General features: G+C 35.8%; 1 protein-coding gene across 1 annotated transcript in view; it reads right to left on the bottom strand.

Moving 5' to 3' along the window:
- The window catches only part of LOC110441914, a gene marked incomplete at its 3' end in the record, with an annotated part of 187,799 nt that overhangs the window by 5,819 nt on the left and 158,088 nt on the right, over positions 1 to 23,892 (bottom strand). Inside the window, exons 3-7 of the mRNA XM_021485220.1 lie at positions 9,120 to 9,179; positions 6,244 to 6,418; positions 5,200 to 5,408; positions 2,170 to 2,379; positions 937 to 1,149 (exon numbers count right to left, since the gene is read on the bottom strand). Of these exons, the coding sequence (XP_021340895.1) occupies positions 937 to 1,149; positions 2,170 to 2,379; positions 5,200 to 5,408; positions 6,244 to 6,418; positions 9,120 to 9,179 (867 nt within the window). The remainder of the gene's footprint in view (positions 1 to 936; positions 1,150 to 2,169; positions 2,380 to 5,199; positions 5,409 to 6,243; positions 6,419 to 9,119; positions 9,180 to 23,892) is intronic.

The raw sequence follows: 23,892 nt of genomic DNA, 5'->3' as shown, positions 1-23,892 counted from the left end.
AAGACCTGACAGCTAACAGGGACTGGACCTTAGGCATACAACTAACCTCACTAGACCTGACAGCTAACAGGGACTGGATCGTAGGCATACTACTAACCTCACTTAACCTGACAGCTAACAGGGACTGAACCTTAGGCATACTACTAACATCACTAAACCTGACAGCTAACAGGGTCTGGATCTTAGGTATATTTCCTAACTTATAAACATGACAGCTAACAGGGACTGGACCTTGGGCATACTACCTAACTCGCTACACCTTAAAGTTCATAATGACAGGACCTTAGGCGTACTACCCAACTACCTTAACCTGACATCTGATAGTGACTTGACCTTAGGTATATTAAATAACTTACAAAACATGACCGCTGATAGGGACTGGACCTTAGGCATAGTATCTAACTCACTAAACCTGACAACTGTTATTTAACTCAATTTACCTGACAGCTCACAGTGACTGACCCGGTACACCTGACGGAACTTGACCTTAGTTATACTACCTTACTCACTTCACTTGACGGCTAACAGGACTTGACCTAAGGCACACTTCTCGTTACTTATTAGACTTGACAGCCGACAGGACCTTAGGCATACTACCTATCTCACTACATCTGACAGACGAAAGAGACTGGAACTTGGGCATACTACCTATCTCCCTACATCTAACAGCTACCGTAACTGGACCTTACGCATACTACCTATCTCACTACATCTGAGAGCTACCGGAACTGGACCTTACGCATACTACCTGTCTCACTACATCTGACAGCTACCGGAACTGGACCTTACGCATACTACCTAGCTCACTAAACCTGGTAGCGGACAGGGACACTACATGATTCAGCAAACCTGATTGATGAATTGAACTGGTCTTCTGACTATATCACCGGACCAGACGGTTGAGATTGACGTGATTTTAGTTATAAATGTACTTACCTGTATTAGTTACAATCGATACTGTTCCTGTAACTGATACACTTGAATACGTTTGGGAAGTCTTCAGCCACGTGTGAGTAGGAACCGAATCTGGAGCCAGTGTCATTTCTATCGTTGGTAGTTCCACTGGACTAGTGGAGTACACACTTTGGCTTTCACTGGTTATATAGCTCACAGGTTCTGTGAGAGTTACCACTTCTGTCTTTAACATGGCTAAAAGACAATACAATGAAACAACCATTAGAAGCAATCACACATTACCACATATATAGTTGGTAAATAGAATGGTATACAAACCATTGAAATTCGTAATTATGCTTAAGGCAATCCCATAAATCGTGTAAAAAAAACCTCGACAGATTACATTACAACTCTAAATATGTGGTCAAAATTCGAATGACCGAACAAAAACTACCACGAAGAAAACTTGAGCAAAATGTTCAAGACGTCGATATCCGAAACAAGGAAAGCACAACCATATAAGGATAAACGTAACGTTGCTTAAAACTGTTATTATGCACAAGAAACAATTTGTTTTGTCATGATTAAGATTTGTTAAATCAATAATGACAAGAACACCATACTTCGCGGTACTTTTCTAAAAAAAGGACAACAATTAAGATGATACATTTATTAACAAAATGTAAACAACGACAGTGCTCATTGTTTAAATTTGCAGCGGGACAAGGGTAGAATGTGAATCCTTGGCATGAGATTGGTTACATGTCGCTCTAAACAAATGAAGTATCCGGCCAACAGTAGCCTAATTGCACAACATATATACGTCCTTTCAAAATAAAGTGGGATGCTACAGTATTAACGATAAACTACAGCGGGATCCTCTAGTCTTTTTCCTGCAGTGGGATAGGTATCATTATGAATATTATATTCACTATGTTGTTGGAAAATACGTATTATTGTATAATCTGCCAATTTAACGGAATTGCAACATCTTTTAGATTATTCCACATAATTGTACGAGCCAAACTTTAAATACACAGTGGTACAAGAGCTAAAAACAAAATAAATGATTAAAGGATTATTTAAAACGTTTCAAAGGAACTAACAATAGAGATTAAGCGGTAGTTGATATTTTCAGTGAGACTTGACTTGATGAGTACAAGGGGAAAAAACCTATTTGAGATTCTGTTGGAAATAGCTGAGCAGACAATATATCAAAATGGTTTCTTGTAAAAATGTATACTGTAACTAATGCTTTGTACCCGTACTTACCTTTTGCATATCTAGAAGTGCCCTTTGTGTAGGTATGGTGTGCTCTATAAGTCATATAGGTGCAAAATGGGGAGTTGTACCGGAATCCCACAACTTTTTTGTCATTTCCAAATAAAGCGACACATTCACTCCATGCCGCACCGAAATAAGAGGTTGGACGTACACTGCCATTGTAAATTGTTGAAACACTTTCATAGCATGTGCTGATATCTGTAAGTTGGATTAAATGGCTACTTTTTAACAGTTTAATTACACTAATTAAAGGTGTGCTCAACGTTTACTGCTATAGCGCACCATTTCAATACCAAGCGAATTGTAATTATGTACTCCTCCGAGAGGTTGACATTTTCTATAATAGTTTTTTGTATATGTAGTTTTGGAAAAAGGACTCATGGCAAAGTAGAATATGGAAAAAATGGTTTATATATATATATATATATATATATGTGTGTGTGTGTGTGTGTGTGTGTGTGTGTGTGTGTGCAGTAAGAAATAAATAAACAAGTTATTGCGAAAGAAAATATACCAAAAATGGATTGAAGTCAAAGTGACCGGAAAACGAAACATATTTTTTAATCAGAAGAAAACCGATCCTCGAGGACTTTCGCTGCTACACAGCTCTTAAGGAGAATGCTTTTATATTTACATATCTCCCTTCTGAACGAAGTAAACTCTTATTGCGTATAAATTAGCGTGTACGCAGTCAAAGCAGATTCGGCGGATTTATACTAGTTACAAATATGGCAGCGTTCACGCTTCAGCGAGATAACAGCCCGATTACAGCTATTGCTCGATTTCTTCAACATCTAGTTACATGTACGTGGCACATACGCGGGATCCGTTATGTCTAATTATACGACAACGAATACTGCAAAAGTTCTTATTACATAGATGCAAATTCAAATATCTTCGACGGTAAAGTAAGCAATGGCAGCTTCTTTCTGGAACACTTGACAGCCTCACTAACATAGCAGTAAGTCAATGTAATGTCCGTTATAAATGAATAGACATGGTCAAAGGGCTACAGTGTTGTTCTGTGTGTATGTTCTTAATAACCTCATCAATCGATGAAGATTATCGGGAACTATATTACTCAAGCAACCGCGGCTACCGTAGTAACCATCGTAGCAAACCGCTTCTACTATTTGTTCGTCGTATGTAGCATGTAAACACTTCATTGCAGTTATTTTTAACACGCATCATAGAATAGGTCCGTTGCCAACTTTGTTCATACTACTGTATACGTCTAAATGGAGGTGAATCCTCATTTGAAGGTACAATCATTCAACGTACCATATAGCGGACGTATATTATGTTTAAGACAATACACACTGTTTAAACGTTACCAACAACAATCAATCGGAAGTATTTCGGGATTTTCCGCTTATTACTAGTTGCCTTTCCCATAACAGGTGTATACATGCATACATGTAGTAACAAGAAGTATTCCCGGACCAATTCAATCACCACATCACTCATTAATAAAAGTAAATGGTGGAACTACTGGAAAGTGGCCTGATTCGGCACATTTTAGACCCCATTGGGATACGTTCTCAAGTCTACGTTACCGGAAACACACGAATACCCCCGAATCCATATGTCATCGACGGCGCCACCACCATATAGAAATTATCAGAAAACATACAATTTAAAAAGATTTTGCATTAACAGGAACTATCGAAGGATGGTTGTAACAACTTTGTAAACATTGATCCCTTAGCTTCTCTTACAATTGTGTGATCAGGTGTGTTATGAACAGGAATGAAAATGCTTGTTCACATTTAAAATTCTAAGATTACGTTTCCTTGATTGTTGTCTGTGTAACGTCATCATTTTACCAAACTCATAATCTATCCTGTCTGACCGATATAAACATCTTAACGTTTTTGACAGACTGAAGTATATACTAAAAAAAATGATTTAGAGTTCATACTGCATTTTAAAGTTCATTCAAAACGATTTTTAACTCTGATTCAAGATCCAGCATTAATTATGCTACAAGTTTAACACTTTGGTGTCTTGCATTTTGAATCAGTGCAGTTGTCTCCTTTACTACTAATCATTGAAGAACAAAGCTATATTGTTAGGTTTTTAGATTGTATTTTACAGTCTATGTTGTTTTTTTTGTTCAATAAATCTTATATGTATGACCGTGTATTTGTTTTTGTGCTATGATTTGGCAAGAAACCTATTTAACAAGACAAATTATTTCTAGTGATTTGCTTTCTTTGTTGACAATGTGCAGAACAAATTCATACAATATCTTCCAATTGTGTTATCAGGAATCTATGAATGTTTGCACGATTGAACAAAATTGTTTTTTCTTCTTATCAATGTAAATGGAATTTCTTAAACTTATATATTTAGCTCAGAAAAGGTGTAACTTTCCTCTCCCCTTTACTTTCAAATGAAAAATACTCATATTTTCGATGATTAAATACCTAACAAACACGGTCTGTAATTAGACATTTTTTTATTCATCGGATCAAAAGTATTCCCGGTATTTCCCTTCTTACAAAAGCCGAAAAAAGGAAGGTTTGAGTGAGTCTTTCTTCACCATTTATTATGTGTTTTGTGTTATAAGCAAACATATACCAGTATGCTAAAAATTCCACTTTATTGCATATTGTTTTTAAACCTTTGAACATTTAAAACTGTAAAGCAAAAATAAGCTTGGCAGTATATGAAATAGAGATATATTGGTCCTTATATTTATAGATCCAATGATATTAAGGTGAACTTTAAGCATTGCATAATATATACATTTTTCGGGAATTGAATTGACTGCCGAATAAGTGATTTCGTTGGTAAGTATTTAGTGAGAACTAGCCGCGGTGGTTTTCCCTGGGCCTTCTGGTTTTCCTCCATCAACAAATCCTGACACGTCTTTAAAACAAAATATATATCAGTAGGACGTAAAACACAAACAAACCAAACAAAAGCCTGACCAGCTTGGTCGATAGAAATACATGTTTTACGGAATATATAAAACGGTATTATGATTAAAAGTTAAACGTGGAGTGTTCTTACCCAACGTTGCTGCCTTACATAGGAACGGTTGAGACTGTTCACAGTCGTGTCCTTGATAAGTGCCTCCCTGTCCGTCTAGCATGTAACATATTTCGGCTGAGTCTGTCAACGTTGCAGTTACAGGAGCAAAGTTTGCGCTTAGAGTGGCGCAGTCATCTTGCCATACAGGTTGTCCCCCGTTTGTCTTGTACAATCCTATCCACATGGAGCTGAAAAAACATGCAAAAATCATAACTCCATATTCCTTATCTACCCTGTTATGCCATACTTATACAACCATTGGATGCGTAATAAATCCTGTAATCTAATTGGTCGAAACAAATTGTTCATTGTACACTGTCGCATTCGTGCGTTAACATTGGGTCAGTGGCAGGGTGGTTCACAAAGCTTCCCAGCGCCCTAGTAACGAGTAAAGGGTAAACCAACGGCACTGTCATAATGTAATGAACGTAGTATTTATATAACGAAACAGCACAAGGTAATGGAGGAGTCCAACGCATAACAACATGTAGAAGTAGATCCATAAGGAACTATTGCATGAGTACAACACATTTTTTGGACGATTCTTGAATTTTACAACTTTTTTGTATCTATTCACAATTATCAAGTGATCAAGCCATTTCACCACTCAGCACTACGTCAGCTGGGAATATATTTGGCTAGGTTAATTAGATTACAATATAAGTGATAATGAGATATGAGTATCATTTCACTTATTCAGGTAACGAAAAAAAAACCACACCAAAGCATCAAAACACACGTTATTACTCAAAGGCGAAACGCAAAAGTCAATAGCTACCGGGGAAACACCAAACACATGGAAGACATCAGGATCCCATGCCCTCCTATATTCCTTCTCAACCTGAAAAAGCTTGGAGACGCAAAGAGCTCCAAAGAATACATGTTAAACGCAGGGCACATGCCACCTAATGCCGGTTACAAACGGCAAAATCAAAATCCCGAATGTACAAAAAGGCTACCATGTTGATCGACATGTTCCTCGGTCTCTGGCAGAAACACCAGGCTAAGTTGGCAAAGACAAACCTGGGCGGGCTAAAGTAGATTGCAGGTAAACTGGTTTGGATCAGTGACGTCAGGAAGACATGCTGCGACAGATCAGTAATATGGGCCAACGTCTTGTTATTTTGTCCACAGATCGCTCTTGCATCTGACCACGATCTTGGGTCGGTGTAGAACTGGTACAAACACCACTTAAAGTCTAGAAAAGGTACAATCTCATTATACAAATATTCATATGTATATTAGATCACAATTCGTTCAGTGAGATGTACTATCATTTATAAGTAACTGCAAATGTGCTGATTCATTGGACTAAATATATACATAGACCATACTTCATATAATTTTTATAGTTTGATTGAATCAACAGCTATGGCCTTTAAGGACGTGCCTCCATGTGTGTTGTGTATGCGTTCATGTTTGTCGGAGACAGGGTATGCTGGTTCATTTGCCTCCTTGTGAAAGCGCGGATCTGATGTCGACTTTATAGTGCTATCTCACTAAAATACCATGCCGAAGGCACCCATCACAGCATTCCGCCTGTTCGCATTATACTGACAACGGGTGCACCAGGTGTTGTCATTACCCTAAATGCTGAACGTTAGTCAGGGAATAACAACTACCATTTTAAAGGCTTTGGTATGGCCCGGCCAGGGCACATAATCCATTGCCTTCCTCATCTGGGCAAACGTTCAACATTAAAGCAAAAAGCGACGTGTTGCCAAGAAAGGCGTTAGGAAATAGAAAGTTATAAGAAGTAGAAAGAAAGAACATTTGTTTAATATCTGATACAGGTAAACACATATATTGAACAAAATTATCGCAAATGTGAATGGTAAATTGCAGTTATTTTAACAAGTATGATGATAATAGTGTCATGCTACTAAGCGTTTTTTATTTTGTTTTTTAATTTAATTTGTTTATTTTTCAGAACATGTTCATTATACAGAACATCACATCAACACACATCCGCACATTCACACATATCCTCATCATCCTCATCCTTATCCTCATCATCTGATGATGATTTTATACAATCACAAAGACACATTAAATTATCACGCACTTTCACACATAGAGAGACAAAACAAATGAACAAAGAACACTAGGAGAGAGAGAAAGAGAGAGAGAGAGAGAGAGAGAGAGAGAGANGAGAGAGAGAGAGAGAGAGAGAGAGAGAGAGAGAGAGAGAGAGAGAGATCAGACTGCCAAATTTGAGTAGAAAATAAATAATATAAATAACTGCTGTGAGCCTTTGTCAATATTTGTTCTAAAGTACATTTGGTCATGTATGTAACTATCAAAGAAAGATAGTAATAAGTTGACTTAGCCTGCATCGTTCAAAAAACACAAATCTGACTTGCATTGTTCATGTATACCTGCATCAGCAGTCATTGCTACTTATTCTAAATTGAATAGAGACCTGCAGAAGACAATGTATAACACACAAAGAAAGGGGGTTAGGTGTGGTCAAGCTCTACTAATTTTAACCATTTTAACCATTTTTCCCATTCAGAAGTAAATCTTCTAAGACATTGTTCCCGTTTACCACGAGCAATATATTTCTGAACCTAATAGTAATCTTTAATGGAATTGACCAAAGCCGTCACATTAAGTGACTTATGAAAACAACATGCTACGAAGTTTGTATCTGTGAAAGATTGTGAAAAAATATCATGTATCTTTGTAATTTCTATTTTTAACATTTTTACCAAAGCCTTAAATCGAATGAACGACACCACTACAACATTTAACGTGTATCGTGTAAATGTTATACAATATACTGTGTATATCAGTATAGCGCAACCACTTCAATGATATATCGTGTATCGTGTACAGGTAATACAATATTTATCAGTATAAAGTCGCTAATTCAACACTATATCGTGTATCGTGTACATGTTATACAATATACCGTATCTCTCTATAAACCGTCACTACTTCAACAATATATCGTGTATCGTGTACATGTAAAACAGTATACCGTATATATCAGTATACCGTCGCTACTTCAACAATATATCGTGTATCTTGTACATGTAGTACAATATACCGTATCTATTGGTATATCATCACAACTTCATTAATGTCTCGTGTACCGTGTACATGTAATACAATATACCGTATCTATCTGTATACCATCACTTCTTCAACAATATCTCATGTATCGTGTACATGTAGTACACCATCCCGTATCTATCAGTGTCACTACTTCAGCAATATCTCGTGCATCGTGTACATGAAATACAATATAGAGTATCTATCAGTATATCGTCACTTCTACAACAATATCTCATGTATCGTGTACATGTTATACATTTTACCATATCTATCAGTATACCATCACTACTTCATCAACATCTCCTGTATCGAGTACATGTACTAAAGTATACCGTATATTTTAGTATACCGTCACTACTTCATCAATATCTAGTGTTTCGTGTACATGTAATACAATATGCCGTATCTATTAGTATACCGACACTATTGCAACAGTATATCACGCATCGTGTACATAAAATACAATATACCTACACTACTTAACATGATTTATAGTGCTTTGTTTGCCTTACTACTCCTCTTCAAAGGATAAGATACAACCAGTAGAAAAGGAATTGCTTAATTTATTTTACAGTGGATACTTGTTAATATAAAGACATACCAAGCCATCCTGAACAATTGATTTGACCCTTTCATGATACATTGCATGTGAATGTTAAAGCATACACAAAACAGTTAAAATACATTTGATACAAAGTTTAAGGTATGTGTAAACGAAGTATGGCAAATAATGGTCACATTTGGTTTGCGTTTAAGCATAATTAAACCAATGTTTTACTGAACACTCCACTAGTTGGAGACTTTTTCGCTTTCCATTGATAAAGATTTTATAAACTTACCGACACATTTACCTTCATATCTGCCATATACTGAATATTGTCCACAGGTAGTCGGATCAACTGAAATAAAATTAATATGAATATGAAAATATCTGATAAATAATAATTTAATGTCTGGGTACGAATGACAAGGATATTCTACAAATACTTCATAATTTAATATTTTTCTCTGACCTGTTATTCAATGTTGATAAAAACCGTCCTGGCGAATACCACAATTAACTCTTTGTCAACAGCATAAATATATATATATATATATAGTAGCATTGCAGTAAGAAAATAAAAGATATGAAAAGTCTGAAAATATTAGATAATTTACGTAAGACAATGGGCTATCCTCGATACTGCAGTGTATATAAAGTGTATATTTATGTAATGCATATTATGTATTCGTGTATATATGTACCAAATACTTTGTATATATGTTTCACATTACTTTGTAATCTTCATCTTTGGAGGCAATAAAGAGAATAATAGGAATGAAAAAAAATCATGTCGTACGTACGAGATAAAAAGTCCTGCGTACGCGATTTTTATTACAATTGGCATATAAACAAACGGTTCTGTTTTGTGATGTTTAAAACATTTGATAATAATCATATGGGTGGTCGGGTGGCGTAGTGAAAATCAATTCATCTTTCAACAAGATGACACGATTTTTTTACCCGAAAGGACGTAAAAAAGTACGGGATCAACTGCCCAACTACTTGTTTTCTGTGCCAACCACATTAAGAGCCTCTGAGCATGTCCATCCTATATACATATACATGTTGACATATCTAATCAGGGCAATTTCAACATTTATATATTTATTTTGTCATATATAAAAAATCTGTGAATTTCGGTGGTTTTAACGACATTGTTAGACGAGCGTGAAGTTCGTTACGTATTTAATATTCGGCTAGCTCTATATTGGACTGGCTCAATGTTTGGCTGGCAAATAGTGGGCTGATTTGATATTCAAATGAATCATTAATAATTAATATGATATGGCAAAGCTTCAAAAGGGAGAAGTGTTTGTTAATATCTGATATTTGCTGATTCAGAATAAGAAAAGATAAGCTTTATCTAAAGTCGGTTAGTCGGTTAATAATATTAAACGCAAGCTCAAAAGACAAATCGACACGACAAATAGGGGAGATCCTGGCAAGTTTGGCACTGTTTTATATTTATAAAATTCGTCAAAATTCGACGATGTAATAGGAAGTGAAGTATCTCTTAACGCAAGCATGTGTTACAATTAAAGAGCTTCGATCGGGCTCAGAGCCACGTTCTTATATTTGTTTTATGCCGTTATCTACATGTAACACATATTCTACAGCAGGTCATCGTCTAAGGTATTTACACCCAAAGAGACATCAACTTTACCGCAGGCTGAAGATGCAAACTGGGCACTTTTTCGAATTTCAGTCCAAAACGTGCTTTACAATGTGCCAATGCATATAAATAGAACTCTTATGCCACTTCTTAACACATATACTACAGCGGGTCATTGCCTATGACATTCACATGCAAAAAGGGCATCAACGATGCCCTAGGTTCAATATGCCCATAGGACACTTTTTCGAACTTCAGTCGAAAATCATTCCTTTTTTTTTCAACGTGCCAGACCGTATTTATAATTCGAAAAAGTGCCCAGTAAACATCTTTAGGATGGGGTTACTTTTTTTTCAATTTGCATTTGAAAATCTAACACGATGAACTGTTGTAGAGTATGTTCTAAAGAGCTGTAAGAGAGTTATATAAAAAAAATATGCTTTGGCACAGACAGAAATTCGAAAAGGTGTCAAGTGCCATTTTTTACTTGGGGTATCGTTGTTGTCCGTTTGCATGTGAATAATTTAGAAAATGCCTTGATAAAAGGCGGCATAAAAGTTCTGTAAATATGCTCTGGCACTTCGAAAACAAAAAAGGAACGATTTTAGACTTAAATTCGAAAAATTGTCCAATAAATATTGGGCCAGCCTAACATAGGGCCAGTCCAATACTGAGCATGTTTCACGGAAAAAGCCCTCACAATATTATTTTAAAGACACATGAGGCATATTATAGACATACATTTAAGCATTGAACTGTTTTTGTATGGTATTTATGATCTATTTGAATGACACAGCTTTGCAAGCAAACAACATAATGCGCGCTAGCTGTGTCATTCAAATAGATCATAAATACCAAACAGTTCAATACTTATATTTACGTTTTCTCTGCCTCTTATGTTCTTTTTTAACTTATAATTTATATTTAAAATTAAAAATGCCCGCCTTATCGACAGTCCACACAATTTCGTTCAACAGTTTGAACAGCGTATTGTCGCGTGCTGATTGGCAAACAAAGTAGTACTTTGAAATTTTAACAAACACTTCAATTTTATTCCACAATTCAGTATCAATACATTTGCGTATGATATGTCTATAGGGTGATTTAAGTTTATCAATAGAACTCTGAGCTGAAAGTCGGATTTGAAATTGTTTCGATTTTCCCCCGTAACAAATTTCGCGCATGGATAAATACATTGAACACCGTAAATCCGACCTTGCCCTCCACGAGGGAGTCATTTTTGGAAGTTAATTCGAACTTTTCTCTTTGCTCATTTTGTGAAGAATCCAGGCGTGAATTTATTTGTTGATTGTATGGGAATCTGAAAACAGTCGGTAGATTCTATAACAGACTCGTTATTTGACATGTCGTCATAAACTGAGGAACCGTGGATTCGAGACGCGTGAAACTGATAGCGTTTGAAGTGAGAGATCTTGCGACGGAGCACAGGTTCGTTACAAATGTCTGAAATGTGTATATGTACGGGTAATAGTAGTCATACGGGTATTAGTGATAACAGGTGATATTATAGACAAACGTGTAACAGTAGAGAAATAGGTGTAACTAAATATTTAATGTTTTTTATTAATTTTTGTAATTTGCATGTACATGTGCTGCTTTTCTTATACTTAAATGTAAATTTCCAACAGAAAACAGAAGGTAAATGGGTTGTTTCGCCCTAAATCCTCTTCGCCCTGGCCTAGGTTGTTTCACCCTATTGTTTTTGGTTTAATTTATACGCTGATATAATAATTAAATTTAAATATATCAACTAAACTTATTGATAACTTTTTATATTAGTGTTCGGTTTATTTCATGTAGAAAAATATGTGAGTTCGGATCGAGTCAGCTTTTCACAGCTGCAGTTTGTCAAACTCGATTCTTTTTTTTATAAAATTGATTTAAATGATATGGAAGACTAAGAAGACTTAATTTGTGACTTAAACTTCTAAAATTGAAAGGAAATACCAAACAATGTTTCGCCCTAAAATTTTGTTTTAGGGAGAACAGGATTTCAGGCGAAACAACCCGGAACCTGATTTTATTTTAAATCTGGATGTACCGAGCACTTTAATTTGGACAGTCAATTTTAACAAAATAAATGTTGAACAGACGTTTTGGAGCGATATTAATCTTCCAATTACATTTTTCAAAAGTAAACAAGTATGGCAGTCACACCCGCCAGTGTTAATCAAATAGCCTCCAACCGAGAGGAAGGTACTTTAAAATCCATATTGTCGCCAGTTCTTGATAAAATAGTAAAAACATGTTAGGTTTAAAAAGTTGTATTTTATTGATGACAGATCAAGAAATAAATAGGCTCTGGAACAATTTACAATTATTAATTATTTCTTGATGTATAAAATTGCAATTTAGCTAGAATGCATCTACTTTCATTGTCATAACAATGCATGCATGTTGAATTTCAATGAATTCATTTCAGATCACGCATGCCCACAAGATGTCCTATTTGAGTCGTTGGCGACAGAATCATTCACTGGCCGTATCATTAACACAAGAGAGATCAGGCAGCGGTGATGAGGAAGGCGGAAATGAACAATTAGTGGGTGCAATATCTTCAAGATCTTCTACACCTGATGTAGGAGTTAACGAATCAAGTAACAGTAGTGATACTGAGTCTGATTTCGGATTTCAAGGACAAATTATTTCTTCAGACTCTGATGATGACTGTACATTATTAACAGATGGAGAAGCAAAAGCTGATGATAATCAACAAACTTTGCATGAAAAGATGGCAGTATGGGCAACAAGAAATCATTGTACACGAAGTGGAATCAATGAAATATTGGCGATTCTGAGAAATGAAGGTCACAGGCTTCCAAAAGATGCGAGAACACTTTTGCAAACACCAAGGGTGGTTCAGGTGGAGGAGAAATGTGGTGGGAAATACACATATATTGGAATTGAAAACGGAATAAGCAAGATACTATCTCAAATTTCAGACTGGAAAGAGTCCAATGCACCATACAATTGCTTGTTAACATTGATGGAATCCCTTTGTTTAAATCTTCTGGAACACAATTCTGGCCAATCATATGTAGTTTTGGTAATTGCAGTCCATTTTTAGTAGCCCTGTACTTAGGAGAGAGCAAGCCAATTTCACTGGATGATTTCTTGCGAGATTTTTTTGGATGAATTTAGGGAACTTAAACAAAACGGATTGGTGTTTGAGGATAAAACATTCTTTGTTGACATAAAAACCTTTGTTTGTGATGCCCCTGCCAGAGCATTTCTAAAATGCATCAAAGGACACACTGGATATTATGCATATGAAAGGTGTATAGTTAAAGGCACTTGGAAAAATAACAGAATTACTTTTCATGGTGATTTTCTACTTCGATCAGATGAGGAATTTTCGTCTGGAGCATACAATGACCACCAGATTGGAGTATCTCCTCTTTCAGCATCTGGTATGAAATGTGTAACAGGTTTTTGTTTAGACTACATGCATTTGGTTTGCCTTGGAGTGGTGAAGAGAATGCTGTGGTTTCTCCGAAAAGGTCCTCCTGAATGCAGACTTTCACAAAATCTGATTTATGAAATTTCCAATGCACTTTCGTCTTTTTCTGGACAGCTTCCGTCTGAATTTGTGCGACAACCGAGACCACTGGTAGAACTTGACAGATGGAAAGCCACAGAGTTTCGACAATTTTTGCTGTATACTGGGCCAATTGTTCTTAGAAAAATTGTTACAAAGAGCACATACCATCATTTTCTATCACTAACTGTAGCCATTTCCATTCTACTCGATTCAAGTGACCACAAACGTGAAGCATACATTGGCTATTCAAAACAGCTTTTAGAGTACTTTGTTGACAAATCGAAAGATATTTACACAGAAACTTTCTGTGTTTACAATGTCCATAGTTTGAAACATTTGGCTGATGATGTTAAAAATTTCAAATGTTCTTTAAACAACATGTCAGCATTTCCATTTGAAAATCATCTCCAAACAATTAAAAAATTGGTAAGAAACGCAAATAATCCTATTTCGCAGGTGGTAAAACGGATTGCAGAAATGGAAACATGTGGAGTGCAACATGAAAAGAAAAAGTGCACAAATTTTTATTACATTTCAACTAAAATTAGGAATGGTTGTCTCCTTCTACAAAATGAGGATTATGCGTTTGTCAAAGAAAAGAGACACGATGGAAAACTTGTATGTGGCATTGTTCGTCAACAGGACATCGAAGACTTTTTTTACAGAACCTTGCAATTCCAAGTTGATAAACATTGCCTATATCAAAAACTTCAACAGTGTTCAGAAAAGAAGAAGGTTACTTGAAGCCCACGAGGTGTCCCGAAAAGTAGTTTGCTCGCCTTATAGAAGAGGCTATGTCTTGCTGCCATAATTGCATGGTGTAGAAAAGAATCAACGGTAAATATGTATTTTCTGACCAATACGTATATATGTACATTGGACAGATTTTTTTTTAAAGTTTGAAATTTCAAAACGAATGGCACACAGAAAAGTTTGTTTTTAAAAAGAAGTTTTGAGTGTGATTAATCTGAGGCTTTTGTTTAACCCTTTGCAATCAGGAGTAAAATTACTTTTGAATAGTTTTGAAATAGAGTGTCAAAACATTTTATCAATAATTCAGTATCAATAAATCTTTAGATTATTTTAGGACTGAAAAAGTTAGTTTCAAGAGTCAAATAAGAGCCTAGATTAATCTATATATTGTAAAAAACATTTATTTTAATGTGATGTTTTGTCAACATTTTTGTTCATCCATATACAAATAACCAAAACCTGCATGATGCATCTGCATTGTTATTTTTATTCATATGAGTCACAAAAATTATAAATACATACAAACTACTTAACTGACATATCAAGTTTGTGTATGAAAAAACATCTACAGTGTACAAAGCATGGACATTATTGTTGTGTGTTTGTATTAAATGGAAAGTGTCGGTAAAGAGAAACTATTGAGATCATATAATATTGCTATATATATACTCGCAATGCTTCAATTAATTCACCAGTTGATTATTATTTTATTTTAATAGAATGTCTTGGATACGTGCTGTTTGGATAGAAGGAAACCAGGAGGAAGAAGGAGTAGTTCCTAGTAAATGGGTCAAGGGAAAGTTTTTGTATTGGCCTAATGGGATCAATGGAAATGAAAATGGGGAGAGAGCCAACAGATAAGTGGAGAAAAATTCAAGTTATAAAGAACAAGTGTCAATCAGGTATGCATTTATTCTTCTATACATGTATATGTAAATATATTAGTACTCGTTAAGTTCATTAAAGAATGTATGTGGCCAAATTTGCTGAAAAGAAAACTACTTTCTTTGAAATTTGAGAATTAAAAAAAAGCATAAAACTTATGGCAATACATGTACATTATGTAGGTTTTTTTTAATTTTGAACTGTTATCAGTACACTTAATTGAACATGAACACCGACAAATATAGTACTATAGCTATGTGAAATGTATATCTTTAAAAATGGTACTTATGGTTTTTCTCTTCCCTTTTATGCAGATAGCCGTACAGAGTGTGAGGAATATGACCTCACAACATCCTTGGAGACAGATGATGACTCGCAAAGAGACGGGAAAAGAGAGAGGAAAAAGAAAATCTTCAGAGATTTTGTTAATGGTAAATAACTTTATGACAAAGGAACATATATATATATAGAGCATCTCAGAAAATGAATCGGAATGATTTTACTTGATATTATATTATCAACATATTAAATAAATGGATTTTTTTTTATTGAAATATAATCCTTTTTGGTTTATGCAAATGTATATGTATAATCCTGCTTTGAATGAACTTTAACCAATGTTTTATATTTTATATATGAACACTGACTGGGTGTGTGGACATTTATTGGGGAGACATATGCCTGTGGTAGAAGCATATGATATTGATGAATCCACCTAATTTAGTAAAATCTCATATTTCTTTTCATTCAACTTAGATGAAAGTGATGACAAGCAGCCGGACCAGGATAAAACTTCACCTGCGATTACAGAACCTGTTGTTGGCAGCTCAGGTATTATATTTGATTAAATTGAGTTTTTGTAACACTTGCATAAAAAAAATTTCAAATCATAATTTCGGTTAAATCCTTCAGATAAGTCATGTGTTTTATTTTTCTTCCATGGCAATATACAATTTTGAAATATAAATGTTTCTGTTCTTTCAGGAAGCAAATCTTTGCCCATCCCACCAAGAAAACTTCCAGTGATGGAGAAGTCAAAATCATTAGAAAGAAGAGTGCATAGCAAGGACAGATTAAGTGAAATACCCAACAGATCCAACCAACAAAAGTCACCTGTTGTTCAGTCTAGGTCACGATCAAGGTCAAAGTCAAGTTCAGCAGATCTAGACTTGGAGGGGGCAAAGTCACGTAATAGGCGATTCAGGTCACATACTAGAAGTAGGTCAAGGTTATGGTCAAATGTAGAGAAGTCAGGGGCAGGAAGTAGGTCAAAATCAAGGTCAGTAGATTTAGAAAGATCACAGCCTAGGTCAAAATACGGTCATCAGAACAAGACGAATGCAGATCACAAGGGAGAGACATATCTCCGTGTAGGTCTGCTAGAAGATTTCAATCTAGGCCAAGGTCAAGGTCACGTACCATAAACAAGTTTATGACTCCAGTCATACAATCTTACAGAGATGTATCCAGGAATCAGCCAATGGCTTCTTTTAGATCTCCTAGATCCCAAAGCAGAGAAGAACGGTATTCCTATATAAGGTCAAGGTCAAGATCTCGATCAGTTATAGAAAGGAAGTCAAGGTCTCGATCAATTCGAGAAAGGAGGTCGAAGTCAAGGTCAAGGTCTCGATCAGTTCGAGAAAGGTCAATATCTCGATCAGTTCGAGAAAGGTCAATATCTCGATCAGTTCGAGAAAGGTCAATATCTCGATCAGTTCGAGAAAGGTCAATGTCTCGATCCGTTCGAGAAAGTAGGTCGAGATCAAGATCTCGATCAATTCGAGAAAGGAGGTCAAGATCAAGATCTGCTAGAGATAGATTTCACATCAGATCTGTTGGAGAATCACCATTGCCAACTCAACATACCAGCACTGGTAGGAGGAGTAATGCTGACAACAAACCCCAGACTTTCCCAATGCCCGAAGGAAGTGAGTTGATGTGTGTTTTTTTTCAATAAAAGGCATAGTGAATGTGTTATATTTGAGAGAGACCAGTAACATTTTATTACAGCTAAAATTGTTTTCCAAAATGGTCACTTTATTTAGTAAACAAGTTCAATAAATAATATAAATCTATATTTCATATGAAGGGATTTCTTTGTGTATTTTTTTGCAAAAAACTGAAAGCAGATTTGTTTTACTCCTTTGCACATCCACTGTTTTGAATGACAGCGAAATAATATAAGAATAAGAAAATACAAGACAACTTATTTTATAGTGTTTGTGTTGTCTCCTTTCATATATAATTGACTCATAATACTGTTTTATTGCCTCTTCCATAGGATTTCAGAAACGGATTATGTACCTGCTGACAGATATCAGGACAGAAATCCAAAAAATTGCTAATGGGTGTGGCTCCATGGCACCATCAGGAACAGAGGCAAACTTGCCATCAACAGCCACCTCGACAGAGAATCTGCATGATTTAGACAACAAACTGAAAACTCTGGAGGAAAAACAGAATCTGGTGAGATATGTTATTTTCTTGAAAAACAAGTATTATGTTATGATATATAATTTACATGTGCTTAGTTTTATTACATTTCAACTAAAATTAGGAATTTTATATCAGATTTATTTTTTCACATGTTTGTTGTTAAACATCTGCTTGTTTCTAAGAACACATTGTTTTTATCAGTTTTTATAAATTGACGGGAGTATTATGGGATGGCGCTGTCCTCCTGTCATAAACTCTTGTTTGTCCGGCAATCCCCTCCTACATTTTTCAGCTGATCTCTTTGAAACTTGGTATACATTATAATCATGATATGAAGTTGGGTCTCCATTAAAAGAATTTTGATTCAACGATTTTTGCAAAAGTTATTGCCCTTTCTTCAATTCAGTATTTGATTTTTTGTCTGGAGATTTTCTCCTACATTTTTTTATAGCATGTCAGCTGACCACTCTTAGAATGATGCAGATCTAATTTCAATGACAGAAAGTATATAACACTATATGGCATTCGACGGACGTATATTGTTCCGCCCCGCGGTACTCTTGTTATAATATGAGGTTATTGTTTTTTCTAGACTCGACATCTGGCAAATATCGGAGGACTACATTTGAAGGACAATATAAAAAAATCATGTGCAGGTAAGTTAGTTTGCAACTGTACCTTAAGTTATTTTTCAATATATAGTAAGAAAATCTTAGTAATTGTAGAATTGTATATTTTCGTTTACTTTCTGTATGTATAAAATAAAGTAAAAGTTGTAATAAACCTACATCAGATGTGCCGATATTTGGACAGTATCACGTTAAAATATTTCATGATATTTAAACCAGTGCATTAGTTCAGTAATTTTTGATTTCCAGGTTGATGACCAATGATGTTATGTCAGCCTTCAACATGAAGGGGAACAAGGGGAAACTTTCATTTGAAAGCTTGAATTTGTATTGAAGTTGTGAAAGGTAAGGCCAGTTTCATCACACTAGTCACTTGGCTTGCTCTGAGTCTAATGATTCAGTTTAAAAATTAATGTGGGAAATAGTAAATAAATGTATCATTTATGAGATGTATATCGCAAAACCATAAATTTACACCTTATAAACATTAGGAGTAAAACAAAACATTTTGAGAGTAGATAATGCGTTAGTTGTTACAAGTAATAAGGCAGAGTCACGTTCAATAAAATATTTTGTATTTTTTAATTGCAGAAAGTGCCCTAAAAACACCGACAGGGAAAGATGCCACAGAGCATGCTGTGGATATGGCTATCGCGTCTTGCTTAAAATATGCACCAGATAGACGCGGTGGAGGGGGGAGACCAAAATAAATAATAATATAAAGTACAGTTTGTGTTTTTTTGTTTATTTTGTATCTGTATTATTGCTTGGAATTCAGGAAATGTTTTTTTTGTGGATCAAACCTAGCTGTATGTGTGTGACTCAAATAAAAAGTGGAGAACTGGCTGAACTGCGTCTTGGTAAAAGGGGTGTCAAAATATAAAAAAAAAAATGATATTCACACTTGCCTGTACAAAATCCTGAGAAGATAATTAAATAAACAGCTACATGAAGGTCAGGCTTATTTTAGGTATGTAAGACGTTGCTTAGACGTCAGGTTGCTGACGTAAACCTGACGTCGGGACTCTGACGTCTATACAACGTCAGGTTTGACGTCTAAAAAACTTTCATTTTCAACCAAAATCTAACGTCAATCCAACGTCAGGGTCTGACGTTGATCCAACGTTTATCCAACGTCATTTGCCCACTGGGAGTATATACATACGGGTAATAGTAATTATTACATAATAAATACAGATTTTTTGTATATGCGATACGACACAATTGATTTAACACGAGTAATAGTACAGACATATGGGTAATTGTATACATATACGGATAATTGTATAGACATACAGGTAAAAGTGTAGACATACAGGTTTTCGTAAAGACATACGGGCAATATAATGGACATACGGTTAATATTATAGATATACGGGAAATAGTTTACACACAATGATTATAGTATAGACACACGGGTATTAGTATAGACATACAGGTAATAATATACACATACGGGAAATATAATAGACATACGAGTAAAAGTATAGAGGTAAGAGTAATAATAAAGACATACGGGTAGTATCATGGACATACGGGTAATAGTATAAATATATGGGAACAGTATTGACATACGGGTAATATTACAGACATAGGTGCTTTAGTATGGACATACGGGTAATTGTATAGACACAATGTTAATAGTATGGACATACGGGTAATAGTATAGACATACGGGTACTAGTATAGACATACGGGGAACAGAATAGAGATTCGGGAACAGTATATAAATACGGGTATTAGTCTAAACATACGGGGAAAGGTATAAACATACAGGTAATAGTATAGACACACAGGAATTAGTATAGACGTAATGGTAATTAGAAAGACATACGGTTAATGATATAGACATACGGGTAATATTATGGACATAAATGTAATAGTAAAGACATGCGGGCTATAGTATAGTCATACAGGGAACGGTATAGATGTGCGAGGAACAGTATAGACACACGGGTAACAGTATAGACATACGAGTAACAGTAAAGATAAACGGGGAACAATATACAGATACGGTAACAGTATATGCAAACGGGTAATAGTCTAGACATACGGGAACAGTTTAGACAGACGAGCAATAGTATAGACATACGGGTAATAGTAAAGACATACGGGTAACATTATAGATATGCGGGTAACAGTATATATATATATGCGGGTAACAGTATAGACATACGGGTAATAGTACATACATACGGTTTAGGTATAGTCATACAGGGAACGTTGTAGATATACGGGATCAGTATAGACAAGCGGTTAATAGTAAAGACAAACGGGAAACAGTATAAATATACGGGAAAAGTATATACATACGGGCAATAGTATAGACACACGGGTAATATTATAGACATAAGAGTAATAGTATAAATATAAGGGTAATAGTATGAATATACGGGTTATAGTATAGACACACGGTAAACAGTATATACTTACGGATAAAAGGATAGACATACGGGTAATAGTATAGACAAATGGGTGATAGTATTGACTTACGGGTATAAGTATATATATATGGGTAATAGTATAGACACACGGTACTAGTAAAGACACACGGGTAATAGTATAGACACACGGGTAATAGTATTGACTTACGGGTTCAAGTATATATATATATATGTGTAATAGTATAGACACACGGGTAATAGTATAGACATACGAGTAACAGTAAAGACAAACAGGAAACAGTATAAAGATACGGGAAAATGTATATACAGACGGGTAATAGTATAGACACACGGGTAATAGTATAGACTTACGGGTTCAAGTATATATATATGTGGGTAATAGTATAGACACACGGGTAATAGTATAGACATACGAGTAACAGTAAAGACAAACGGGAACCTGTATAAAGATACGGGAAAATGTATATACATACGGTAATGGTATAGACACACGGGTAATAGTATAGACTTACGGGTTCAAGTATATATATATTTGTATTTATGCAATGCATAAAGTAATTTATATTATCTGGTTAGTATATGATATTTTTATTTGTTATATTTTGTTGGTTCCGGATGGAGGATAACTTTCCGTTTTTGAAACTAGTCCATCCCTATAGAAGTAGTCACGTGATGTTTTGGTGTACTAAAGTCACGTGACCTGTGCAGAATATTTTTTCCATGCTGACATTTTGAAAAATCTCCTTAAAAATCAGCTTTTTCCCTACTTGGAAGAGTGCTGATCATCTGCTACAGAAGGGGTTTTCGCATAAGAGGCGAGGCTAGCTAATGGCAGGGGTATCCTCCCTCGGCTTTCGCCGTAAGTACTGTCAATTTAAACATTTCCTATGGAAACATCGGTGACGCTTAGCCCGCCAATTTGTTTTGTTTGTAAACAAACGCATGTAGGGAAGACTTGTCAAAGATGACGATTACTGCTATGCTGCTTGGTCATTCTTTCGTTAGACGGATTAAATCCTTTATGAACAGTTCGATAGATATTAGGGTGAAAGGAAATTTCAATTTATGTCGCACGGAGGTACGAGTGATATGTGAAGGTGAAGGATTCAGACCAGGGCAATAACGTTACCGTTAGTGCAAGACAATGACCCAGTTATAGTAATCTTACAGACAGCGTCAAACGATCTGTGTGGCCAGGAAAAATCGGTCGAGGTCATGTTTCGGCAGCTAGTGGAACTAGTTGTGACACTTCGTTACAAATATTTAGTGCGTCGTGTGATCGTCATGCAGGTGTTTCATAGGTCCCCCCCTTCACGACAAATTTGTTAGTAGGTGGACACTGTGTGGTTCAACGCCAGGGCAGATGAGTTGAACCGTCGACTCGACAGGTATATTCCGGGAAAGGACGGGATGAAGTTTTTCCGAATGACAGGATTTTGGTCGGCAGAAAGCAAACAGCGTGTGTATGACAAAGATGGGGTACACCTCAACGCGGAATGAAACCGTAAATACTATAATAACTTGAGGGGTACAATGATATCTGCATTGAGTCAGCTCCATGCTTAAGGTGGGTTTTTCAATCAATTGCACCATAATCATTACTTTGATACTGCTTGTATGCACATTCGGATTATGGAATCGATGGTAATAGGGACCCCCCCCCCGCCCCCACCCATGCTTGTGATTTGATCATGGGTTCATCAAGTACATGTTTATATTTAGTATAACACAGCATACAAAGCGGACATGGCGGTGTATATCACGTCGGTCATCTCATCTAAAGGTTGCGGGTTCGACTCACGGTCATGGTTTCCATTATTTTTTTTATTTTTTCTAGAGGAGTAATTTTATACAATGGTACAGCAGTCAATTCTTTTACTTTAATATTACACCGGTGGTAAATAATTGCACATTATATAGTAATATATGGTTACAATTTGACATATCAGAAACCTAGCTAGGTCAAATAATTATAAAGGTTTATATTATTTAGATATTATTGTAACGGTGTTACATAGCAGCAATATTGCATAATTATAACTGGATATTTCCCTGTAACGATTATGGGGGTACAGTTTTGCATTATGGTGGCCATGGTATCATTTATTATTATATTATGTTATGGTGCGGTGTCCGTCGTTAGTCCGTCTGTCCGTCCGCTCTGTCCGTCCGTCCGTCCGCACCGTCCGTCCGTCCGTCCATCTGTCCGGCGTCAACTTTTTACTTTAAACAACTTCTTCTCAATAACCAAAAGGCCCAGGGTACTGATATTAGGCCTGTAGCATGCTGTGATGAAGGGCTACAAAGTTTGTACAAACAAATGACCTTGACCCACTTTCAAGGTCACTGGGGTCAAATATGTTAAAATCTTCAAACAACTTCTTCTCAATAACCAAAAGGCCCAGGGTACTGATATTAGGCCTGTAGCATGCTGTGATGAAGGGCTACAAAGTTTGTGCAAACAAATGACCTTGACCCACTTTCAAGGTCACTGAGGTCAAATATGTTAAAATCTTCAAACAACTTCTTCTCAATAACCAAAAGGCCCAGTGTACTGATATTGGGCCTGTAGCATGCAGGAATGAAGGGCTATCAAGTTTGTTGAAATAAATGACCTTGACCAACTTTCAAGGTCACAGGGGTTGAAATATGTTAAAATCTTCAAACAACTTCTTCTCAATAACCAAAAGGCCTAGGGTACTGATATAGGGCCTGTAGCATGCTGGGATGAAGGGCTACCGAGTTTGTTCAAATGAATGACCTTGACCCACTTTCAAGGTCACTGG

Source organism: Mizuhopecten yessoensis, unplaced genomic scaffold (assembly GCF_002113885.1).
Source record: "Mizuhopecten yessoensis strain PY_sf001 unplaced genomic scaffold, ASM211388v2 scaffold716165, whole genome shotgun sequence".
NCBI classification, from domain to species: domain Eukaryota; kingdom Metazoa; phylum Mollusca; class Bivalvia; order Pectinida; family Pectinidae; genus Mizuhopecten; species Mizuhopecten yessoensis.
The sequence above is the reverse complement of the archived record's forward strand: the minus strand, read 5'-3'. Positions and strand labels throughout refer to the sequence as shown.